Raw genomic sequence first — 14,697 nt, forward strand, 5'->3', positions numbered from 1 at the left:
ACCATCACATTTGCTTTAAAGTTCAAACCATTGAGGCTCTGGCAATTCCCAAAATATCTTTCTATTGACTGCAATTTGTTTAATCTTGGAAATAAACTTAAGAGGCAAATGTCTTGCCTACATCAGTACATGCACCCCTGTTCCATCTGTATCCAATCTCCTACTCGACAGTAACCTTAAACAAGTAAACGATTCTAATCCCATGAGTTCACTTTCAATAGAGAGAATGTGTGTAAAAAGATGGTTCGATGGAATTTTCTTTTTGATGAATAACGATAAGTACTGATATCAGACGAAACAAAAAGGGCTGAAGCTCATTTACGAAAGGTTAGATGACGTACAAATATGGCATATTTACATGGAAATAAAATCATTTGTAGATTTCCTTGAGTATTTGTTATTAATGTAGTCTTGTATATTAACATAATAATCTTATTGCTTACATACGTTCATTCATTTTCTCGGATGGACCAGGACGGCCTCAATTGCCAAGGGTTAATGATCAACTCATCTTGAACTCACTGCTGCCATTGTGAATCATTCGTGTTACACCAAACATAGAGTGGCTCTTAGAGTATCCTGTAGTGTAAACCTAATTCAGTTGAGAGTTGAGACCAGAACAACAAAGCTGTTGAATAATCCAGATTGAAAGATTCAAAGGTATGTAAAGTAAATTAAGCTTTAGGGTTCTGTCCTAAAAGATCTGAAAATGGGGATTTACGTGTTTCCCTACCATTATCAGAACTCTACCCACGAGTTAATTCAGGATGAAGATAACAAAGGGAAGAAAAAGTTAGAGAAGAATAAATAGTTTGCAAACATGAGGAAAACAAATTACTATAAATGATGATTATGACAAGATAAATATATTAGGGAACCTGCATCCTATTCCAATAGTATTTGTTCCCTTGAAAAAATTCACGGTCAAGGAGAGAAAATTGGGGGAAAAATAGAAGAAAAACGTCGCTCTACCCTTTAATGTAAGAAGTTATGGTATCAGACAACCACCTTGTGTTAATTCTAGACCTTCTCATCAAGTTCACTAGAATCAGACAGTCCGCCATGCTTTTGCTGTCTATTTGTTGGCAATGAATGGCTCTTACGCTCTTTCCCTCCTGGTTTAGATGAAGCATTACCATACCAAATCATTCCAACCACTGCTATGATCATGCCAAGCACCACTTGTAGATTCAAACCTTCTTTTCCAAAGAAAATGAATCCCAATATCAAGACAAGGATAGTCTTCATGTGGCCAAGGACCTGGAAAGACACAGCTGTAAATCTGCCAATGCAAATGAATTGGCTGAGGTTGGTCCCTACTGCAATGGTGCATGATAGAATAATGAACAGCTGCAGGGAATAATGAAGCAAAATCAATACCCTCGAGCAACATGTCAATGCAAATGCATCTCTAAAGTATATGCATATGCCTAAGTAGGAACAAACAATATATTCAAAATGTTGTTTACCCAGAATGTCAAACCCCTGATCTGGTGACCCATAAGGCTGACCAGGTCTCTGGTTTTGACGGTTTTGAAATTACATCAGGTAAAGCACCCAGTTCAACTGTTCAATCTACAACCAGATAGCTTTCCAGTTCGACATTCAGGTCAATTTTTAAAACATTGGGAATAATATCAAATAGACATGCTTATATGAATGGAGCATACAACATTCTAAAATAACAAGTATCAGATCTTGAAATCATCTATCAGGAACAGAAACTAGTGGACCACTTTGAATGGGATAACAAAACACCAATAGAAAAAAGTTTTTTGTCAAAACATGGACCTAAAAAAATTGAATAGTATGCAAGAAATAAAGTTGTCAAGAATCCCAGCACCAGTCACATCCATCAACATCCCTATGCTCATATAGACACCTAGAAGTTCAATAAAATGTTGATCAATACAAAATACTAGCAAGCTCTTGGACATATATTCATATATGTTCACATAGCTTAGAAGCTAACACAGGTACTGTGTTAGTACATGCATTTTTTTACAGGTTATGTATAGTATATGCATCCACATGTAAACGTATAAATCAGACAGTTTGAACAGATAACCATCTTAGATACCCTGAGTAGACACATTCCTACCTAAATATCCAGGAACCAAACAAATTTTAAAACTATGAGCACCAAATAAATGTGTTGTTTCTTTTGTCTTTTGGAAGCCATGTACAAATGCAATACCTACCACGGCCATTAAGTTGTAGTCAAAAGCGTCCACTCTTTTGTTTGTCAACCAGTAATCCAGGAAAGGTCCTAACAACAGCAGTGATGCAGCCTGAGCTGGTGCTGTATGGCCCAACAGGTTGAAGGATCCAAGTGAGTACTTCCTTTGGAGGAAGTGTACATACTGCATAGACAGACAAAATTAACAGAATCAATAGATCTAACACAGACACCTCAGCTTAAATTCATATCAAGTCTGAAGATATGTAATATAGATGACATTATGTAGAAAATAGAAATATAATTTTGAAAAACTGATAAAAGCATTGTATCAAAGAGAAAGGTCATCACCCCTGTTTAACAAGGGACTGTATAGTGGGGAATATACAAAAAGAGTTTATGTATATCAGGAACTCTAATTACAGAAACAGAAAATCAGCATAAAAATTAAAAAAAAAAAAAAAAGAGTTGAAGGATCTTCCTTTGAACAAGAAATGCATAGCCAACCAAGATAATAACATTCCTTTTATCTTCTTGGCGATACTATGTAAAAATATAAATTATAAAGAAAAACACAAAAATATAGATCCACTGGCCAGAAGAATCCATGAGAGACGGCTGATTTTAGCAATGAATGACTTACATACTGTTGCAGAGAAGTGCTCCAGACTGCCACAAAAGCAGCAATAAAACCTCTAGCATTGACACTCACATCAGTGACAGTGCAGACTGCAACACCCAGTAGAACAACTGCTATACTAAGTTTCGTGTCTCTAGAATATCGAATCTTGTCAAAGACAACCTCAAGAAGACAGGATACGGGGATCATACTCAACTTCGCAATCTGACAAATCATAGTACAAAATATACTTTAATCTGGAATTACCGACACTTGTAAGTCAAATGAAGAATAAAACCTAGCAGATACCAGAACTGACCTGGTAGAATCCAACTGAGTTCCACATTAGGCTTACATTCATCCCAACAATGGAAAAGTTTGCAAAAATGACAAACTTCAGAAGCTCAGGTAGTGGCAGATGGGAGGCCTGGACATATCCCAGCCACCGAAGAATAAGGGTCATAAGTGTTGTGGTGGCAAAATGCAGACCTGTTAATGTTGTTGCTGCAAGAGATCATAAATATTGGCCCCATTTTCAGGAGCCAAACAGGCATATTGCCATTTAGTACAAGATACATACAGAAAAGGAAAATGCACTATCAACTAATAAGATGAACAAAATTAGTTAAAAACGCTTGATCACTTTACAGAAAGAAATTTCCAATTGCCAGTTACAGCAAATAGTCTCATCGAAAAAAGCAAGGTGGATAACAGGAGTAAAAGTGACAGAAGATGTCATTAAATGCATGAGAAACTAAAACATTCAGGTATTAAGAAAGGGGAGTAAACATCCACGATTAGAATTGAGAATGACAACCACAGATAGTAGCTTCATAAGTATCAGTTTTAATAGGTAATAAGATTCAATTCAAGTAGAGAACATTACCATAAAAGCCCCCCCCCCTGGTGGGTTAAACTTTTCTGCATTTGGTACCGCTAAGACCATCAATGAGAGCAGAAATTTAAATGTTAATATTGGCTTGGCAACTTCATTTTTTTTAATTTTTTTATCAGCAACTTAAATATTAACATCAGCTTAAAAACTTTACAAAGTAAGCATGGTGAAATGATCAAAATTTTGGGCTTGGGGGAGAGAACCTCTTTATAACAAGGTAAACAATTCGAAGGTGTGTAGTTTAGTTTGGAATAAAAAACCTGGCATTCAAGATTCCATGCAACTTACCAAACTCAGACAGTTTTTTTTTTCCTGAAAGGTAAAAATACTGATATTTTAGATATCTAAATTCCAAAACAAAAGAATGTTCTGAAACCAAGAAAAGAATTTATTGTTCCAATATTTTGAGAGGTACGTTATACACAAACATGGAGCATTATACCATGAATTATATTAGGTGAAAGTTGAAAACAAAATAAGCATAATTACAACAAAGGGTAGGGGAAGCAATGCAACTCTTGAGGACAAGTAAGACCAGAAATACTCTTTTTACGGGCACCTAAAAACCACAGTTGACCTTCTAAGACTTCATTAAAGACCTTGAGAGCCACATAATTGAGAGGAAGGATCAAGATAGCAACCTAAACTTATGTGGATAGTAATATCACAAGCTAAACTTATGTAGATAGGAACATCAAAGCTATGTCACACAATTGAATTTAGTTAATGACCTTTAGGGCATTTGGAATTAATGAAATTCAAGGATCTTCAACAACAACAAGCAAGAGGCAAATACAATTATTGATCTATCCCAGTGAGAGTAACCCATTCAACACCTATAAGAAAGGAGTTCAAAAGGCACACCCATGAAGTCCATTTTCAGGGGATGGCAAACAGTAGCCGGTCATCCATAACAAAATCTGACATTCAAGACCAGGTTGCATTGGGCAGTGAGTAATGAAACTTAACTTTGATAAATCTGCTAGTTTTTTGGGTGGCTTCTCTGTATAGTTGCTGGCTGTACATGGAGCACACTGGACAGATATATGTTTTTTGCTCTTTACAGTATAATTTCAAAACAATACCTTACCTCTTTCTCAAAAGAAACTTTGATAAATTTGCTATAGCAACCCTGGCTCCCCCAATATTACTGAGGTCCTTTTGGATCATGCAGACAATATGCTTAGAGTTTAGATGTTTGCAAAGGCTTACAATTGACCTTCTCATCAGGTTGGAGTGCTCTATTGGTTGAAAGTGACTACCAAGTAGTGATTGAATGGATGTCTTTGGCAATGGATGGTCCATGGGCTTTAAGATTCTTATCAAAGAGGAAAAGGCTTTTACTAATTGCTTGAATAACTTGCTCAGGCGGATTTCCAGATTGCATAATGCCTTAGATGAATTTGCAAGGGTTGTAAGGGTGGAGCTGCAACAGGAACATCAGGACCACGGATACATCTATAGGTCTGGATTCAGCTGCTTTTTTCTGACTCTCATACGTTCTTTTATCTTAAGTTCTTTGTCATGCTGGTTTGTATTACTTGTACTGTTCCCGGCTCTTAGCTCCTTATAACAGGATTAATCTTTCCTCTCTTTACAATAACTAAGATCATCTTTGATCACAATTAAATCCATCACCATTTCTTTCTAAAAGGAAAAGCAACATGACATGCTCAAGGAAATGTTTAAAAAAACAATAGACAATTAAATTTGCAATGGAGCCACCAACCAAGGGTTAACAGAGTAAGTATAGATGCTCTCCACAACTTCACAGAAGGTAAAGGGTGTTCACCTCTCAAGAGTGAATCATGTTCAGGAGTTGGCAATATCTTAACCACCTTAAGCTCCAAAGAATCAACAAAATAAAAGGCAGGCATCAATTATATACATCATCGGCAAGAAAAAATACAGAGAAGTAACATTGAATTCAAGAAGATTACAGAAAAAGCTAAATCATAGTGTCATATAAAATGAACATTCAAGGATTATATGCAACTTGGTTAGGTTACAGTTGAGGAGACACAATAACTGAACAGAGTCGCAATTACACTCCAAAGTCTAAACAGCGACTTCAGTCAAAGCCTACGCACCATTATCTAATGCAAAAAAATTGCAACAAGCAAGTTACCTTTTCAGTTGCATAGAGAAAATATCTTATAAACTATATATAATAGACCGACCTTTTCCCAGGCAACCAAAAGTATGCAAGAGAGAATCGAAGGAGGAAATTTACCGAAGCTGAAACCGTACGTGGCCATCAAAGCTTTGTTAACAATGATGATTCCGACCGAAGTGACGACGTTGAACATCCATGAGGCAGCATCTACTGCCGCCTTCTTTTCAGACTTGCTAGCTGGGGCCATTTTCACCTACGACTCTGAAGCTCTATATTACCTTTGAATCTCCATGAAAGCAAAATCAAGAGCTTCTTATATGAAATAATCAACTGTTTCTTATAGCTGTTCTAGTAATCCAACCAATCTATCTGTTAAAATGCATATTTAGAGCAAATCAGAAACAGAATTTCGCATCCATGATTCCTTTGATCTACATTTCAAATAACTACCCAATGACTGAAAAAGCAGCCCTAGATCCCCTCCAAATCCATTAAATTTGTTTGCTAGACATCGAGAAATTCCATGACAAAATAACAAGAATAAACAAAGAAAACGCGGGATAAATCTGACCTGAAACCAATCCCTGGAAAATGAGTAAACGTGTGGAGATTATGAACCCGATCTGAGATCGGAAGAGAAAATTAGGGTTAGCTTTCTCTACTGGGAGTGGGACATCTGAGATGAGAAGAGATCTAACAGGCAAGGGTCGAAGGGTCGCCGTTGGTAAAGAAACACGCGCCCGGGACGTCGACCACTCTCCCCCGTTAGCAGTTAGCACCCCTCTTCTTCAGTGAAGGAAAAGGAAAAGGAATTATGTCAATAATCCTTCTGAAGAAATAGTCCTCCCTAGGCTTTTGCCCGTTCGATTTTTCTCGTGATGCGGGCTACCAGGATCATCCAACGGTTAGGACTAGAGACGTGAATGATTGGTCCATCCTAGGACCACTAAATTTCACTTATTAAAGTGAACAATTAATTCGTTAAAATTAAACGGTGATGATCTCATGTGTCGCACTCTACGAGCATGGAGTAATGTGGAGACTTTGATGAGTCTTTTTTATTAAGTGGAGTTCAATTTCGCTCCTCCCAGCAACTCACTGATGGACACGTAATCAATTTGAAAATTAATCCGAATAAAATATTTCAAATCTTAATATAATATTAGTTAAGTGTCGATCAACGAGTTGCTCGGCATCATGAAGGAGCGAAAATGAACTGGTAGTCGTAGACTTCAGTTTTGAATGCTTCGTCCTGAATTCTTTCACAAAAGTCTCGGACTCGACCTACAAATCACGGTAAGCTTCCATCTACGTTATAAAAGTTGTCTGTTTGTTTTTTTTTTTTTTTTTTTTCCCTTGTATACAATAATACCTCACACACATCGTTGAAATTATGAGTGGCGACCTATCTGTAGTCTGTACTATTATCATCTGTGGGGCCCTTCTGAAATGGCAAATCGTTACAGACAAACGGTGTTGGATGGTTGCATGATTTATGTATGCTTTGGCTTTTTGTTGCTATTCCTATAAAATAAATAAATAAATACAGATCGAGCAATTAAAATAATTATAGTGTAACCTGTAACGAATTTCCATAGACCATAGTATTGTATGTTTTCTCCAATTAAGTTGCCACGTGGAAGATCTAAGTCGTTTAAGGGAGCACAGTATACCATTCAACTTCAAGGCAGCAGCATGAGCCAATTAGTTCCAAGGACGTCCAATTTTCTCCTAAATTTGTTTTATAGATTTTTCATAAAGCAAATAACGTATTAAATGCTATTATTTATGTTGGATAACAGTTTTATTAAAAAAAAAAAACATAAGGCACTCAGGCAGGCTCTGTGTTTGTGGTAATAAGATCAGATATGATTGATTGAACGTAATAATAATGTTAAATGTGAAACATAAATGAATGAAAAATAAGTAAATTTAACCGTTGGTTGAGATCTGAATTTAATATGAAGTCAATATAATTGAATGCCATGTAGTTGATATCTTAATTGCATCTTAATTTCTGATGTGCAATTTATTAGTGTGTAGGAATTGATTCTGCTCCATTTTTGTCCTCTCAATAGTCTGGAACTCACCTCAATGCTCGCTAATCTTGTTTGTTTAATTCCTTTCTTCTATATCATGTTCGCCTAATTAGGTCTACTTGTTGGTTTCCTTCCCTATGAAATGTGTGAGGTTTTTCGTAAGGTGGTATTTGTTTGGAGTGGAAAATTTAACTGGGGTAAATTTTACATTCCGGTTCATTTTACATATGTTTGGTAAGCATGTAATTCTCCACTTACGATTTTCTTTACACCGATAATCGATGTAAATTATACATCGAAATTATCGATGTAAAACTCATCGGTTCTATCGTCGAGGTAAACTCCTCACTCTACCCTGCCTGTCTCGCATGTCTCTCTCCTTCGTTCCTCATCTACTCCGTTAGCTCTCTCGTCGGTGCTGCTGCTTCTTTGTTGAACATCCGGTATTCTCACTCACTCGCTCTATCTCTCTTTCACCCCCTCTTAGTTCTCCCTCTGACTCACACTCTCTCGCTCTCTCACCCCCTCTCGGATCTCCCCGTCATTGATCTGCTCTTTGTATTGCAGATCCCAGTCTATATTCAAGGGAAATCAATCCCAACTCTTGCACTGCAGGTATTGTCTTCATCGGAAGAATCGGAAAGATATTAATATTAATATTATTTTCTTTTCTTTTCCCTCCCTATTGATTTCTATGTTCTATCATTCCTAGGGTGGTCTGGTGCTCGATCCGCGTGTGGTTTTTGTTGGATTTGTAGTGTTTTATCATTGTTGTTGTTGTATTATTTTTATCATTGTTGTTATTTGATGGAGGGCGATCCAGCTGGTCTTAGCTGTCCGCTGCCTTGCTTCCGAACGGGGTAGCAGGGAACCTGAAACGGAGGAGATGGGAAAGCTTCGGGGGGAACCCGGTATAGAGGCTCCAAAGCTCAAGTTAGAATCCTTCAAAAGCAAGGTAGTACCAGATAGCGCAAAGTTTGCATACCTCCGTTGTCGGGGGGCAGGGGTCTCTTATAGTCACTTCGTGTACTCGTCCCGAGGCCCTTGTCAGATCGGGTATGATTACCCTTGTGCTTGTCAATTCGGCCGTCGTCCTTTCTACTGAGACAGAACCGTCACTGCCTAACCGTCTAACTGGAGATGGCGGTGTCAGTGGCGGTGGCAGGTGGCCGTTTAGAGCGCTGCTGCCAAACGTCAGATCCCAAGTCAGTCAGGCGTGGCGCCCTCGGGCACGGACTTCCCTAGTGCCAGGCATGGTACGACTTGTTTAGTTTTGGTGCCCATAAGGTGATGCGAAGTGCTGAGCGAGGCGGTCTTGAGCACGGAGGTATCTATAGGGCAGGCCAGTTTCGGCGAGGTGTATCCCGAACGGTTACAAGGTGGGTCAGTTCGGCGAAGTGTATCCCGAGCTGTTACAAGGTGGCAGTTTCGGCGAAGTGTATCCCGAGCTGTTACAAGGTGGGTCAGTTCGGCGAAGTGTATCCCGAGTTGTTACAAGGTGGGTCATTTCGGCGAAGTGTATCCCGAGCTGTTACAAAGGTCAGTTCGGCGAAGTGTGTCCCCTTGTTCCCGCCTAGGCTTGGCCCCTTTTGCCGAGCTATTGTTTCTGCCACATGTCACATAATAGAGAGGTCGGGCCAAATCTTCCTTCATCAATTGCCCCCCACTCCTTGCGCCGGGGGTCTTGCCATGGTGCGGGGAGTTTTCGCGAGGTAGCTGGTGGATTTGTCCCGTCCTTCGAACCTTCACTGTACGAGACGCTTTTGCTAGGGTTCTTTCGGTTTCCGAGAAGGCTGGAAACGTGCTTACTCAAGAACGCTGGTGGTGGTGACCGCGCGTTTTAAATTTCAAACCAATTCGCGCCGCTGGGACGTGACAGCGGGTCATTTCAAAAAGGCATGCCACTGCTGTACGTGCGCGGTCGACTGTCAGGGAGACGTGCGGCGCGTCAGTTTCGAAAAGACACGTGTCGAAGTGGCATCGATTTCAAAAAGACGCGCTGACGTTTCACTTTTTTCGGAAAGACGTGCGCCAATCACGTCTCGATCTTAAGGGTTGTGCGGTCGGTAAGAACGTGGGCCGTCGGATCGTCTTCGGTCTGCACGGTCGATTCTTGGTTACTGTAGATATAAATAGTGGGGGACCCCAGTTGTTGTCACTTTTGCGGTTTGTCTACTGAGTTCGCGTCCAACCCTTCAGCTCGCGTCCAAGTCTTTTCCAGCTCGCGTCAAGGCTGGTTATACAGTTCACGGTTCTTTGGTATTTCTTCAAACCTTCCGGTGAGTACTTTCTTGAATTCGTCTTTTCCCCAATGTCTAGCTTTGATAGCTCAGATGATTCTTCGAGTAGGGCCGATGTAGGTTCCACCAACCGAGCCGTGTCCCCCGACTGCCTCAGTGATCATGAGGTGGAGTTTGAGGACTACGAACCAGTAGGTCGAGTCGCTTCGGGCAGTTTGGCGTCTACCTCCCGCCGAGGTCGGATGCTAGACCGGTTTGGCCCTTCGACCATGACGCCTGAGGGGCTTCAATCCATACTTCTGTCTTACAATCTTCCTGGGGGGTACACATATTTTATTCCTTCGGGTAGCTTTCCTTGGGAACACGGTCCCGACGAGATCGTGATTTTTCGAGAGCAGCTTGCTGCAGGGTTGCGACTTCCTTTCCATCCCCTTCACGTCGAAGTCATAAACCACTTCGGTGTCACCATTGGCCAGCTTCATCTGAACTCTATTCGGAACCTGGTGGGGACAATTTCCCTTTTTTGCGAGTAGAACTTTCCCTTAGACTTAGAGATATTCTCCTCTATCTTGATGCTCAAGAGACAGGCGGGTTCTCTTCCTGGGGGGAGACGGGCGTATTACCTTTCTCCTCGCCAGGGTTTCAAGCTTCTGCATGATCTTCCTAATAAGGTCCCGGCTTGGAAGCGGGACTACTTTGGCGTGCGAAGTGCACAAGGATGGCCCTTTCAGACCGGGTGGGGTGAGGCCGCTCCCGATTTGGGCGTAACTCTTGATAAAGAGACGGTGAAGGGTCTCCGGCAATGGGCACGGCAAGGCTTAAAGTGCCACCACTACTTAACGGAGGCCAAGCTTATTGCAGCCGGCCTGAATTCGGGTAGGTTTCTGGCTATGCGGCTTCTTGCTTGCTTTTTTTTTTTTTGATGTCAAACTCGTTTCTGTAGGTGTGATGGATGCGGAGAGAACTCGTGGGGGGCATTTGTTCCAAGGTATGAAGAGGAGGAAGCGGGTCGCCAAGCGAACTCGTACCGAGCTGCCCCTAGATGAGGAGCCCCAAGCCCCAGACCATACGCCAGAGGATCTGCCCAGGGAGCCCGAAGTGACTCCACCGGTGCACGAGACTGCCGGGGTGCCTTACACTGAAACCACTCATACGGGCGCTCCTGCGTACTCAAGTGCTCCTGCTCACTCCGGGTCTGCTCATACGTGGGCTGGGCCCTTAGGCTCGAAAGCTCAAGGGGAGTTTAGGAGCGTGTTGACGCCGAACTACGCTCTTCAGAAGAGTAGGGACGCTACTTTCCCCGAGGAGGTCGTGGCGTGGACCGATCTTCCCTTGAATCAGGTCGCTTGCCGCGTCGTAACACATGCCATGGTGGTAAGTTAGATTCTGTCTTCCTTTTTTATTCTGTTGCTTCTGCTATCATTTGCTCACTTGTTTCTTTTGGTAGGTGAATTCTTCGATTCATGCCTTGGCGGCCCAAGTGGAGAGGAGCTCGCGACAGGCGCGAGCTGCTGAGGCTGCCGCTCATGCTGCTGAAGAAGCTTTCCGTGCTACAGAGGCAAATACCCGGGCTGCTGAGGCGGCTACTTATGCTGCTAAAGAGGCTGCTCGCGTCACGATGGCGAGACAGGCGAGGTCTCAGCGTGACACCGAGGCCATGGGGGTAGTTGTCAAGCATATGGCGGACTTGAAGTTGGATTTGCAGCATCAAGTTGAGTATCTTCAGGAGGACATCAGGGAGAGAACACAAATTTTTTCCCAAGGCATTGAAGACGCCAAGAAGAAGGCAGTTGAAGACTACATTGCCTCCCCGCGTTTTGACGATCTGATGGTGGACTCTTACAGGAGGGGGTTCAAGTTGAGCCGGTGGATGATCTGGAATACATACCCCGACCTCGATGTAAGTGCCATAACCACTTTGCGTATAACTCAGGAGATGGCCAATGCTGCCGATGGAGAGCCAGACTCTGAAGGAGAGGCAGGGCCTTCAGGTGTTGTTGAAGTGCCTTCCGATGGCGAAGAAGTGGCTCTGGGCATGTAATTTTTTTTTTTTTGCCAATGTACTGTTTCTTGCAATGGAGTGTCTTTTTCCCCTTGCTCATCTTCCCCGAGCTGTTTCTTTGCCGATTTTTTAAATTTCCGTGGTCTTTTATGCCGCGAACCGATTTTTTAATGTGTTGTCTACGCCGAAGTTCCTCGGCTTGCCTTGTGGCACATAGGGCCTGATTTCGTCCACTTCGCTAGGTGGTTTATAGGTAGTATTGCCTCAAGTTCACGATGTTCCACGTTCGGGGTACTCGTTTGCATTCCAAGGTTTCGAGTTCGTATGCGCCCCCGAGCGCTGTTTTTACTTTATAGGGCCCTTCCCAATTAGGTCCAAGCTTTCCGATGCCGGGTTCGGGCACCATAATCTTACGGAGGACCAGGTCGCCGACTCGGAAGCTTCGTTGCTTTACTCTACTATTGTAGTAGCGAGCTACCTGCTGCTGGTATGCCGCTTCTCGGATGTGCGCGAGGTCCCTTACCTCGTCCAGTAGGTCGATGTTGGTGCGTAACTCGTCTCCGTTCGTCCTATCGTCGTATGTTTCTAATCGCAACGTTGGTATTTCGATTTCCGCCGGGATCACTGCTTCAGTGCCGTAGGTGAGGTTGAAGGGGGTTTCTCCCGTGGCTGCTTTTTTGGTCGTTTAGTGAGCCCATAAGACACTTGGTAGCTCTTCGGCCCACAATCCCTTAGCTCGATCCAGACGTGCTTTCAGTCCGCGCAGGATGGCTCTGTTCATTACTTCCGTCTGACCGTTTGCCTGCGGGTGCGCGACTGACGTGAAATTTTTCTGAATCCCCATGTTCTGGCACCACTCTTGGAACTTGATATCCTCGAACTGTTTGCCGTTGTCGGAGATTAGAACCCGAGGTAACCCGAACCGACATACTATGTTCTTCCAAAAGAAGTTCTGTATGTTTCGAGCCATGATAGTTGCCAGAGGTTCGGCTTCTATCCACTTCGTAAAATAATCTACCGCAACAACTAAGAATTTTCTTCCGCCTGTTGCTGGTGGGAATGGCCCTAGGAGGTCGATGCCCCATTGTGCAAAGGGCCACGGGCTGGCGAGGTATTTGAGTTTGGAGGCAGGTTGATGGTGGATGTTAGCGTGCTTTTGACACTTGTCGTATTTTCTGACGAGCTCGACAGCTTCTGCCTTCATCGTTGGCCAGTAGTATCCTTGTCGAAGTGCCTTTTGGGCGAGTGCTCTGCCCCCCAAGTGTCCGCCGCACAGGCCTTCATGAGTGTCGCGGAGTACGAACTCGGCTTCGGTAGGTCGCAGGCACCGCAAATAGGGGAGCGTGTACGACCGCCGGTATAACCGTTCGTCTATTATGACGTATTTGGCCGCCCGGCGCTGCACCCTCTTGGCCGCATTGCGTTCTACAGGGAGGGTTCCGTCTATCAGGAAGCTCGCGAGTGGATCGATCCAGCTCAGCTCTGCTTCTAAGATGGGAGCGACCTCCTCTGTCCCCCCGAGAATACTAGGCCGAGGTAAGTCCTCTACGTACACAGTTCTCATATTGTTGTGACTCGTACTGGCTAACCGGGACAGGGCGTCGGCCTCAGTGCTTTCTGACCTCGGGATTTGCCTGATGATGTGTGACCGGAAGTTGAGCAGGGCTTCTTTTACTTTGGCCAAATATGCGATCATGGAGAGATCGCGTGCTTCGTATTCTCCGGTAACTTGGTTTACCACGAGCTGAGAATCGTTGCAGATGACCAAGTGTTTTGCCTTAACCTTTCGCGCTAGGTCCAGCCCGGCGATCAGTGCTTCGTACTCTGCCTCGTTGTTGGATGCCGCGAACTCAAAGCGTAGTGCGTATTCTACTTTTGTGCCGCTCGGGCCGCACAAGACTATTCCAGCTCCGCTGCCTTGCCGGTTCGAGGAACCATCCACGTGAAGGATCCATGGCTCCTCATCCCAATTCGCTCTTCGCCTGACCAGGAGATATGCCACACTGGCTGCTACTTCACGGGGTTCGGACTCTATGGGCTCAGGAGCTCCGAGTTCGCCGCAACTGGGGACCTCGGGCTCGACCTGTGGGGCTTCGTGGCAGAAAGTGCACTCGGCGATAAAATCTGCCAAAGCTTGGGCCTTGATAGCGGTTCTCGGTTTGTACTGGAGGTCGTACTCGCTGAGTTCGATGGCCCATTTCGTCAGTCGACCGGAGACTTCGGGTTTGAGTAAAACTTGTCTAAGAGGTTTGTCAGTTAGGACGATGACGGTGTGAGCCTGGAAGTACGGGCGGAGTTTACGAGCTGCTATTACTAGGGCGTATGCTAGTTTTTCTATCTCCAGGTACCTTGCCTCTGCTCCCTGCAAAATTTAACTAACATAATATATGGGTTGTTGGACCCGGTCTGTTTCCTTTATTAGTACCGAACTGACCGCCTCGTCGCTCGCCAAGAGGTACAGTTCTAAGACCTCGCCCACCTCGGGCCGGGCTAAGGTTGGCACACTAGCGAGGTAACCTTTTAGTTCATCGAACGCGAACTGGCAGTCTTGGGTCTACTCAAACCCTTTGCCTTTGACTGCCTTGAAGAAGGGTAGGCAGCGGTCTG

General features: G+C 43.6%; 1 protein-coding gene across 1 annotated transcript; it reads right to left on the reverse strand.

Moving 5' to 3' along the window:
- Window positions 1-808: 808 nt before the first annotated feature.
- LOC148846939 (UDP-rhamnose/UDP-galactose transporter 6) lies at window positions 809-6,738 on the reverse strand. The gene is made up of 6 exons (XM_088952382.1): window positions 6,381-6,738; window positions 5,927-6,178; window positions 3,118-3,302; window positions 2,823-3,023; window positions 2,202-2,363; window positions 809-1,350 (listed from the first exon to the last, which is right to left on the reverse strand). The coding sequence occupies exons 2-6, from the start codon at window positions 6,054-6,056 to the stop codon at window positions 1,021-1,023; spliced, it is 1,008 nt and encodes a 335-aa protein (XP_088808508.1). The 5' UTR covers window positions 6,057-6,178; window positions 6,381-6,738; the 3' UTR covers window positions 809-1,020.
- Window positions 6,739-14,697: the final 7,959 nt, after the last annotated feature.

Source organism: Nelumbo lutea, chromosome 6, assembly GCF_056320005.1.
Source record: "Nelumbo lutea isolate HS-2025 chromosome 6, American lotus-T2T, whole genome shotgun sequence".
In the NCBI taxonomy this organism is placed as follows: Eukaryota; Viridiplantae; Streptophyta; class Magnoliopsida; order Proteales; family Nelumbonaceae; genus Nelumbo; species Nelumbo lutea.

What these genes read in the sequence shown, in the direction of transcription:
- LOC148846939 (XM_088952382.1), bottom strand. Translation starts at nt 6,056, where the DNA reads ATGGCCCCAGCTAGCAAGTCTGAAAAGAAGGCGGCAGTAGATGCTGCC. An exon ending in ACTCAGTTGGATTCTACCAG is followed by an intron (nt 3,024 to 3,117) that starts GTCAGTTCTGGT and finishes ATGATTTGTCAG; the next exon opens with ATTGCGAAGTTGAGTATGAT. An exon ending in GCACTTCTCTGCAACAGTAT is followed by an intron (nt 2,364 to 2,822) that starts GTAAGTCATTCA and finishes CTGTCTATGCAG; the next exon opens with TATGTACACTTCCTCCAAAG.